Source organism: Etheostoma cragini, chromosome 18, assembly GCF_013103735.1.
Source record: "Etheostoma cragini isolate CJK2018 chromosome 18, CSU_Ecrag_1.0, whole genome shotgun sequence".
Classification (NCBI taxonomy): domain Eukaryota; kingdom Metazoa; phylum Chordata; class Actinopteri; order Perciformes; family Percidae; genus Etheostoma; species Etheostoma cragini.
In genome coordinates this window covers 1,478,216-1,488,676 of record NC_048424.1, presented here as the reverse complement: position 1 = coordinate 1,488,676, position 10,461 = coordinate 1,478,216, and the positions used below count along the sequence as shown (strand labels likewise).

The window sequence follows — 10,461 nt, the reverse complement described above, 5'->3', positions numbered from 1 at the left end:
CCCCCCCCCCCCCCCCCTTTAGTTAGTACGTGGAAGCACAGAAGAGAGGGGACAGGATGAGGAGGAATGAAGGACAAGCTAGTCTCGTTTTGTTTAAAAGTAGTACTTCAAACAACACACCAACATTGCTTGGAGCGCCTTAAAAACGAGGCAATATTGATTTTAAACAACGTCAAACTTTACTCTACGAGGCGTGTACGTGTGCTGATGAGCAAGGCAGCGTTACATTAATGACATGTTCAGCGTAGATTGTATCTCTGTTGGCAGTTAGTAGAGTTACTCATATGAATACAGGATACGTGACACAGTTCATGTCCAGGTTAAAAATGAACATATGCAGACAATTACAGTCTTAGGATTTCCTTAACCACATGGAGACTTTCTGAATGTCGTTGTCAGTGACTTATGAGTACTTGTTTATTAAGTGATTTTAGTGACACTCAAATGTAAGTGAATGTTTTGTGTGTTCAGTGTTCCAGACAGGCATGGTGGGCTACCCCGAGGCTCTTACTGACCCCTCGTACCGCTGCCAGCTGCTGACCCTCACTTACCCTCTGGTGGGCAACTATGGGGTACCACAGGACGAAGAGGGAGACTTTGGACTGAGCAAGGTGGGCATTTGTTTAGGGTCTAAGCTTTTTTTTTTTTGGGTAACACTAAATCTTTTGGTTGTTTTTGTCTGTTATCATAGTCTTTATTTTCCTCATGCCACAATACATAGTGACGTGTTTCTGTGTACGTGTGTTTTCTTGCTCAGTGGTTTGAGTCGTCGAAGATCCACGCTGCGGCTCTGGTTATCGGAGAGCTGTCGGAGAGTCCCAGTCACTGGAGCTCCGTCAGGTCCCTGGACCAGTGGCTCAAGGATCAAGGTGTCCCTGGAATCCAAGGTCAGGAAATCTAAATGGACTAATGTGGGTGTAAATGAATGTAGACTTAAACTCGTGATTTGATAGAACTGGAATGGGTGTTCAGGATAAATCACAATTTGACACCTGGAATATAAGATTATGTGTAAAACAAGCTTTGAAATATTGTTGTTTCCGTGTATTTCAAGGCATTGACACCCGCCGTCTCACCAAAAAGATAAGAGAGAAGGGCACCATGTTGGGGAAGCTGGTGGTTGACGGTACTCCTCAGGATAGTATTCCATTTGATAACCCGGACCAGAGAAACCTGGTCCAGGAGGTCTCCATGAAGGTAACCCTCCCAGATCCTTAACCCCCCTGTTGTCCTCGGGGTCAAGTTTGACCCATTTTCACCAAGTTTCTAAATCAGAGATTTGGGTTTCCTTCAACCAAATTGTAAAAGAAAGATAACGTGGATGATTCCATACTATGATCTGCACATGTTAAATAACTTATCAGTTCATTATTTTCATTGAATTTGTGTCTTTTATTTAATTTTATCGCATTTTGAAAAAAGACTTAAGAACACTGAAAAAAGTGACAGAAATGTAGGGAAAAAACAACAAAAACGTTAAAAATAAATTGACAAAGACATTGTAAAACGTGAGAAAGAACTTCGGTAAAAGTTAGAAAATGTCAGAAAGTGACAAAAAAATGACGAAGAGAGCTTCAAAAACAAAACGACAACAAAATTGTCCCAAAAAATCAACAAGGAACTTTGGGAAAAGCTAAATATTGGTCTACAGGAAGACAACACGAGGGTTAAAAAACCTTTTTAAACTGGACCTGAATGTGTTAAGCACCCTGAAACTAGATCTAGAAGTTATCTAAAAGTGTGTAGAAAGTAGACCACATACATTTTAAGGATTAATTAGAGTGTTTATGTTTTAATACATCCTGACCCCAGACTGGTGTGTTTGATTATTTTGTCCTTGGATTGTCTCCAGGAGTCCAAAGTATTCAACCCGAGTGGTAGTTTGCGAATCACAGTGGTGGACTGCGGCATCAAATACAACCAGATCCGCTGCCTGGCTCAGCGGGGCGCCTGCGTTACCGTCGTACCCTGGGACCACCCGCTGGACTCCACAGGTCCGTCACACACTTCTCCGCTGATAATGGACTTAATTTGGACTTCAGTGCCACACGTAGATCTGTAGTATCAGGCTGACTGGGGCGTAAAACTCACGATGATAATATTAATGTGTCCTTTATAAGTCCCACAAGGGGAAATTACAATTTACACATTGTGTTACAATTGTTGTTATTACACACATTACACACAGACCTGAACTACACACACATGTTCAGTACCTATACATGCACTAAATGGAGAGATGTTTGAGGTGGTTTGCAAGATGTCGCTGATAATTATGGAAAGTTTTAACATGTAACCAAGTTTGTTTTTTAGGAAACGCTCATACAAAAACATTTGTAGAAGTTATTTCCAGAAGTTGTTTTAATTTGTTTATATACATAGAAACTAGAAAGCACTAGAAAGGCCAGTTGTTGTGAACTAGGAACTGTCAGTTGTTGCAGTTTTTTGTGAGAAATGAAATAGGTTATTTTTGCAATATTAAAAGTTCTTTGCAACAAATAAAGTACCAGAAACTAGTTTATTTCCAGTCAGACGCAGGTAATGAAAGGCTGTTATTGTTCACATACAGTACATTGACAGTGTGACATAATTGTGCAGTCTTCATCAGTGGTAGTACAGGCATTATTATTATTATTATTATTATATCTTGGTCTTTTCCAGATTTTGATGGTTTGTTCATCAGTAACGGCCCCGGGGACCCCCAGTTCTGTCAGACCACCATCAACAACATGAGGGGGGTGGTGTGCGTGGATCGTCCCAAGCCGGTTTTCGGTATTTGCCTCGGGCACCAGCTGCTCTCTTTACTCATTGGATCAAAGACCTACAAGATGAAGTTAGTACCCCGAATCAAATTCACCAAGAACGAATTCATATTCAAAAGGTTCCAGACAGGAAAATAAATCTCTTTTTAAAGGCCAAAGTCGTCACATTGTCAAGTTTGATTTATTTTTAAACTAACTGCTGACTCACGTCTGGAGCTCGGTCTTTTGACAAGCTTCTTCTTTTTTAATACTTTTATTGTAGTGTTTTCATATCAAGTCACATGTTGTGTTTTTTCCTGTTGCAGTACATATTATTATTATTATTATTTTTTTTTACAATTTTATTGTTTAATACAAAAGAAAAAAACATACTGTCAACATACTGATAAAAACAAATACATTTATTTTTGTTGTTTTTATCCCTTTTGTTGTCTTTTCATCAACCATGAAACACCATTATTGCTTTTTCTGACATTTTTGTCACTTTTTCAATGTTGTGGGTGCTTTCTTTGATGTTTTCTCCAAAGTTATTTGATATTTCTAATGTTGACCTTTTCAGCGCTTATTTCGAAGGCCCATTTCTTTGTGAAATAAAACACCAACTAAAAACGGGTCAGATTTGACCTGAGGACAACATGAGGAGTTAAAATTTTATTTTCTGTATGTTCTCTTGGTGAGCTGATAGAAGTTTAATGAAGCAGAAGAAAGATGTGTGCCCTCATTCACCTGAACCAGGGAACCTCTGCAAAAAAAACATCCATTTACATTCTCTGGAAACACAAGTTTTTTGTTTTTTTTTGGGGAGTTGTGATGTGAACTACAGCTTTTTGCTGTTCTCAGCAGTCTGGCCTCTTCTGGATGAGCAGTGGATCGTTAGAGTGACCGGTCTTGTTATGAGAAAGACTAGAAAAACAAGCCGCCTCGCTCCTCGCTGTAGACCTCCGCAGCCACGTCTGTGAGACTCCACCGATGGAGGCTTTATCAGGCTCAGTGTGAAGGTCACAGCAAATGTTCCCATTGCCCCGCTGGAATGTGGATGAAGGGATTGTGGGATTGCAGCAAAATTCAAGTTCCAGATAGTTCAGAGTTTCCTTGGAAGAAACTAAACGCAGTATATCAGTCTTGGACCCCAGCACATGTTTTCATGTCTCTTTACCTGGACCCGGTAGTCCGACGCCCCATCTAAGTGTAGCTACATTTAAATTTGGGTTTAGTGAACAAGTGAAGGTGTGCCTTTTCTTTTTTCTGAGGCGTACTCTCTGTTATCTCCTTGAAATTAAAAGGATTGAGGACTTTGATTTCCAGGAAGGTGCTTCTTACCGTCGTTTCCTGGTTGATTTCAGGGCTTTAAAATCTTTTTGTTTTAAAAAATGGATTGCAGAAACGTTGAATTGTCACAGTTAATGATGAAATGACAAAAATGCATCTCTTATTTTTATTACTTGTAGAATTTGCAATGTTAAACGTTTTAGGATAAAGCCCAAATAATGTTTTAGGTTTCATTGAATGCATTTCAAAATGGAAACACGGGTAATCCTTTCAACCTAAAATAATCAATGGTTTGGCCAACATCGGTTTGTTGACAGATGTCTATATCTTTGAGGTTTTTGATGGCCGATATTTTGTTCTGTTAATAAGAGTCACATCAACCAACTAAAATCATAATCCCAGTGAATATGTGTTTCTTCTCACAGTGGAAAACCTCTAAGACGACAATCTGGATACTCCATTAAAACCTAGAATGATGCGACAACTACAGTTACTACCACAAATAATGTCTTATTAGAATCTGCAAGTTGAGATCTGGACAACACCAAATGGACCTGATCCTATTAGATCCTATAATCTCCAGGATTTGAATTTTTTTCCTCTTCTCTTGTCTTAGATACGGTAACCGTGGCCACAACCAGCCGTGCATCCACAAGGGAACCGCTCGCTGCTTCATCACCAGTCAAAACCACGGCTTTGCCGTCGACCCCGACACCCTCCCGAAAGACTGGGACGTCCTCTTCACCAACGCCAATGATCATACTAACGAGGGCATCGTGCACAACACAAAACCCCTGTTCAGGTAACGGGCTCCGTGACCAGGGGTGGTGTGAAAATACACATAACTTCCTCGTACGGAATAAACTGTGATTCAATCCGTTGTGATGCATTCTGGTTTCCAGTGTCCAGTTCCACCCAGAGCACATGGCCGGCCCCACAGACCTGGTCAGCCTGTTTGATGTCTTCCTTGAGACCGTGAAAGACCACAAGGAGGGCAATGTTACCAAAACTGGTAACGTTTTTTAAAATTCTATTAGCCTATTCTTATAAATAATGTGTTTTTATTACATCTTTATCAAATTTTAGTAGCAATTTATAACTGAGAAATTCCCATTTTTCTATCTAGTTGTTGGCCTGTTAGTTGAAATATGCATTATTATTGTTATTATTATTATTATTATTATTATTATTATTATTATTATATGATGACCAGTTTGGTATTAAATTTTTAACACTGTTGTAACATTTGTTGTTATCAGTGCAGTTTATTGTGTACTTTACTGGTTGAAAAGAAGTGTGTTATAGTAATTCTATGAGTGGGACCAACAAAATGTGTTTTATTTAATTATTTTCTCCAGTGAAGCAGCGCCTCGTGGACCATCTCACCTGCACGGGTTCCCCGAAGCCTGAGGAGGTTTTCCGTCCCAGGAAGGTCCTCATCCTGGGATCTGGAGGACTGTCCATCGGCCAGGCCGGGGAATTCGACTACTCCGGCTCCCAGGTCTGACAGGAATGCCTTCTGATAAAAGCAGTGCCGATATTCTGGTGAAAACTTGTTTTTGGATGCTGGGTGTATTAGTATTCTGTGAGGGAGGATAATTAGGTAATAATCAGGTATCGGCATTGTACTTCTAAAGGCTTACAGGCGTTTCCCACCGGGTGTGTCCCTGTTGCTTTCCGGCTGTGTTCCGGTTTTGTCTCGTCCTCCGCCACGGGTCATACCTCACCGGGGGTGTCTCAGAAGTGGGGCGTCTTCCTGCCCGACTCGCAGATTTTTACTGTCTCTACATGTACTTTACAGAACAATTTTTTGTTTATTGAACTACTATCTCCCTTCCAATCCAAGCACTCCTGTAATTAAACTCTGTCTTCTCTTTTCTGGCGTTGTCCTGATGATAAAAAGAAGCTGTGATCTTGTTTTATTTTTTCCCACCTCCAAGATAAATCTCTGTTGTCCATGGTGTTGTAGTGGAGGCGTTTTTGATACTTGGGGGGCGGGGGGGGTTTGGTAATCTGACTGGATGCTCTCGCTGTTTCACTTCTTGTCCGGGAGGCCCACGGCTTGCATGGAATTGGGCCTGAAGCTACGCACGCTTCTGCGGCCCGCCATTCAAGCATTGACTTGAATGGCCGCGATTGCTTGCAGGGCTTCCGCAGCGCAGCAGAGGTGCGCCCAGTGGAAAATGCCTGTTATTATTTGACTGTAAATACTTAATGACGCTGTATGAACTTGTAACGTGTTCATGGTCCCCTTGCTGCAATTCCTTTTAAGATTTTAACGCTGACATCAAGATTTCACTGTTGCTATCACTAACATATTTAAAGTAACCCATATGGCTAGTCTAATTCAGAGTCCATCTGATATCATTTCTGTTTTCCAGGCTATTAAGGCTCTCAAGGAAGAGAATATCCAGACTGTGCTGATCAACCCAAACATTGCCACGGTCCAGACCTCCAAGGGCCTGGCTGACAAAGTCTACTTCCTGCCGATCACAGCGGAGTATGTCACTCAGGTAGGGGTGAACTCTTTGTGATTGTAGTTGATTTAATGTTGTAACTGACCAAGAGAAATGTTGTGTACATGTGAAATACTGGGGTTTTGAAATTCCTAGACAGCAACATTTTTTTAAAGTAAATGGTTTTGAAATTATTGTCACTAGTATGTTATGATAACACGATACGCATTAAACGTTGGAAAGTACCAAATGGCATAAGTGTATACTTGAGGAAAGTGTCTGGTGATGATGAAAGCTGATATCTGAGTTGGAGTTTTCTTCAATTTTGCTATTATGTCCTTGTTTATTGAGCTGCTGGTAGCAGATTGGATAAGGATTGGAGACCGCTCATGTTGCGCCCCCCTTTTACTGTTCTGTGCTGTTCATTTCTCTTGTCTTACATGGGTTATGTAAGCAACTGGCATGTTAACTCCATGAAGAAGCAGTTTAACAAAAATAAAGCTCAAAAGCAGTGTCTGTACATCAATAAAAGATGTTGGTGACTTTTTCCTTGTACTAATAGACAAATGTTATAAATTTGTTAACACATTCCAGTAATTGTTTCCACTTTTTTGCTCTCAGGTTATAAAGAATGAACGTCCAGACGGCGTGCTGCTGACCTTCGGCGGTCAGACCGCTTTGAATTGCGGCGTGGAGCTGACCAAGCTGGGCGTCCTGGAGAAGTACAAAGTCAGGGTTCTGGGAACACCGGTGGCCTCCATCGAGATGACCGAAGACAGGAAGATCTTTGTGGAGAAGATGGAAGAGATCAATGAACACGTTGCTCCCAGTGAAGCAGCGTTGTCTGTGGAGCAGGTGAGGAGACATCACCTCCATTCTTTCAAAACATTCCTTGGGTTTATGATGTCTACATGTATCTTCTCAATATCACTCTTTGTAGGCAGTGGTAGCTGCAGAGCGTCTAGGCTACCCTGTTCTGGTTCGTTCCGCTTTCGCTCTTGGCGGTCTGGGCTCGGGCTTTGCCAACAACAGAGAGGAGCTCATCTCTCTGGTGACCTCCGCCTTCGCCCACACCTCCCAGGTACTGGTGGACAAATCCCTGAAAGGCTGGAAGGAGATCGAGTACGAGGTGGTCCGTGATGCCTATGACAACTGTGTCACTGTGAGTAAAGAAGAAGAACGTGATGTTTTGACCGTTGATGCCCGGCTGCTAGCAATCACAGCCATAGGTCTGTTGATAAATTAGATATTTGACTAGGTTTATAACTGGGCTGGATGAAAACATGCTTGAAATGGTATACGCTCTAGGGTTAACGCCCGATCTAATAGGGAAAAGTCAATCATTTAGTTTAGGTGTTAAGTTCTAGTGTCCGATGAGGAAAAACCCTCATTTGACAAATAAACTCATCAGTTGCACCAGGTGACATAAAAGTATGTTGTATGCCAGAGACAGGACCTGATGATTAACGCTACAGCAAAAAAATACAACACTACATTTTAAATTGTAATATTGCTGAACTTGAAAGGGTAGTTTGGTAAACTGTCACTATTATGTCACAAGTAATGAGATTTTATGTAGCAGAGATAACATATGGTACTTAACAGAATACGTTCTTCCCGTTCAGGTGTGTAATATGGAGAACATTGATCCTCTGGGCATCCATACTGGAGAATCCATCGTGGTGGCGCCCAGTCAGACGCTCAACGACCATGAATACAACATGCTGAGGAACACAGCCATCAAAGTCATCCGACACCTCGGCATTGTGGGAGAGTGCAACATCCAGTACGCTCTTAACCCAGAGTCTGAACAGGTAAAAAGGCTAAATAATGATCTACACTGTGCTGACAGGTACCTATACCAATACACACATGTTACTAGGACAGACGTACAAACATACACATAGATTCTGTTATAACCTGTGCATGTTGATGTTTTGCAGTACTACATCATCGAGGTGAATGCCCGCCTGTCGCGGAGCTCGGCTCTGGCCAGTAAGGCGACAGGTTATCCTCTGGCGTACGTAGCGGCTAAACTTGGCCTTGGGATCCCGCTGCCACAACTCAAGTACGTGTCTCTTCATAAGAACTAGTGTTGAAAATGTGCCGATTGGAACGGGCTGATTGCTTGGCTTGTGGTATTGCTAAAAAAGAGATTACAAAAGGAACCCCTTACAACTTAATATGCAACCCCACTGTTTAGCCTACTAGGGCTGCTCGGTAATGGGGAAAAAATCATGTATATTTTGGTTAATATTGCAGTCATGATTAATTAACACATTTACTTATTGACTTTTGGACAGATGTTACCATTTTTTTATTTTAAAAACATTGAAATAGTGAAACAAATCAACGGTAAAACACTGTGAAACCAGTGCTGTAGTACTCAAGTCCGGTCTTGGTCTTGAGTCTGGACTCAAGACCATTTTTCTGTGGACTCGGACTTGACTCTGTAGTATTTGGACTCGGACTTGTCTCGGACTCTGCCACTGGTCTTGCCAAATATGGCTTTTGGTCTCGACCGAGTCCAGGTGTCTTTATTATGTTGATGATAATATTGGAGGGAAAGTAAAACACAGTTCCGGTGGGGATATTGTTCGGATTTTTACAAGTTTAGACGGCTAGCTAAGGATACACCAATGTTTGCTTAAGTTAGCACACCAGCGTTAGCCTAGCTTACTATCGTTGGGTAAACATTACGGCTGCCTTCGGAGTTTCCTATATCTGCGTCCACGTTGTCAACATAAGACCTGTGGCGTTAGTGCTCCTTGTGAGCCATCATTTTATTACATGAAATATGCTTTTCTCTTACAACATGGGTGGGTTTTTGTTACTTCATAAAAAAAAGCTAACGTGTGTGTGTGTGTTTGTGTGTGTGTGTGTGTGTCTCTGCAATTTGTCTCAAATAAAACAAACATGTTACATTTCACTCTGTTCATTGTTGTTTAACCAAACTTGAATGTTTTATGAAAATACATTTATTTCCTATTAACCCACGTCAAAATAACAATAGAATACAATATTTTTAGGGAAGCTGTAAACCAACCATAGGGATCCACGCTGTAATACTGGTCACTTTATTTCTACACTACATCTGGGGTGAAGCTATGTTGTAATTTAGTTGTTCAAATGCTCAGTCCTGGCACCTACTGTAGCAGTATCAGTTCTAATGCTCAGTACTAGTACCTACTGTAGCAGTATCAGTTCTAATGCTCAGTACTGGTACCTACTGTAGCAGTATCAGTTCTAATGCTCAGTACTAGTACCTACTGTAGTAGTATCGTCTATGTAGCTATTATAAGTTATCACCATATGATATCAAGAGGAATACCTATACTCATAAATCCTGGGTGTTCTTTTTGCTTTAATATCAACAAATAACCCAAATTGATTGTCTTGATACTGTCATGTATAATGTTTTTTTTGTTTCCTGGACTCGGTCTTGACTCAGACTCAAACCTCTTTGGACTCGGTATTGACTTCCCTGCACCCCGTGCAGCTTAGTTTCTAGATGTAGACAGTCACAGAGGACAGAGTAACGGGAGGAAAACTCAACAGATAGCAGTCGGTTATACGTCGGTCTCAAGGTTTACCAGTTTACCAGTAAACGCAACATTTTGTCCCGTCTGTTGTTTTTCGGACAACAGCAGTGACCAGTGCTAGTCGGTGCTATTAGCGTCTGTTAGCTGTTAGCTCCTCTAGGACGCACCGGTGCTAAATTCATATTTATTCAGACACAGATACATTGAAATTTAATTTAATTTGTTTATTTGTCTTTGGATGGTGGGAGAAAAACCTGATTAAGCAGGGAAAACGTGTATATGAATATTATTGGAGTCATTGATTGTTTACTTGAATATTGATATATTTTTGGGGTAAATTAGAGTGTCCAATTAGATGAAAGCGTTCTTTTGTGGGAGAAAAACCTGAGCACACAGGAAAAAACCCAATGGGAGGGGGGGGGGGGGGGGGGG

At 41.2% G+C, this 10,461-nt stretch overlaps 1 protein-coding gene across 1 annotated transcript in view; it reads left to right on the top strand.

Moving 5' to 3' along the window:
• The window catches only part of cad (carbamoyl-phosphate synthetase 2, aspartate transcarbamylase, and dihydroorotase), a 31,962-nt gene that overhangs the window by 1,489 nt on the left and 20,012 nt on the right, over positions 1 to 10,461 (top strand). The window contains exons 2-14 of the mRNA XM_034900184.1: positions 472 to 611; positions 758 to 887; positions 1,055 to 1,197; positions 1,853 to 1,994; positions 2,662 to 2,833; positions 4,648 to 4,833; positions 4,934 to 5,043; positions 5,390 to 5,532; positions 6,413 to 6,544; positions 7,109 to 7,342; positions 7,428 to 7,649; positions 8,113 to 8,301; positions 8,431 to 8,555. Of these exons, the coding sequence (XP_034756075.1) occupies positions 472 to 611; positions 758 to 887; positions 1,055 to 1,197; positions 1,853 to 1,994; positions 2,662 to 2,833; positions 4,648 to 4,833; positions 4,934 to 5,043; positions 5,390 to 5,532; positions 6,413 to 6,544; positions 7,109 to 7,342; positions 7,428 to 7,649; positions 8,113 to 8,301; positions 8,431 to 8,555 (2,068 nt within the window). The remainder of the gene's footprint in view (positions 1 to 471; positions 612 to 757; positions 888 to 1,054; positions 1,198 to 1,852; positions 1,995 to 2,661; positions 2,834 to 4,647; positions 4,834 to 4,933; positions 5,044 to 5,389; positions 5,533 to 6,412; positions 6,545 to 7,108; positions 7,343 to 7,427; positions 7,650 to 8,112; positions 8,302 to 8,430; positions 8,556 to 10,461) is intronic.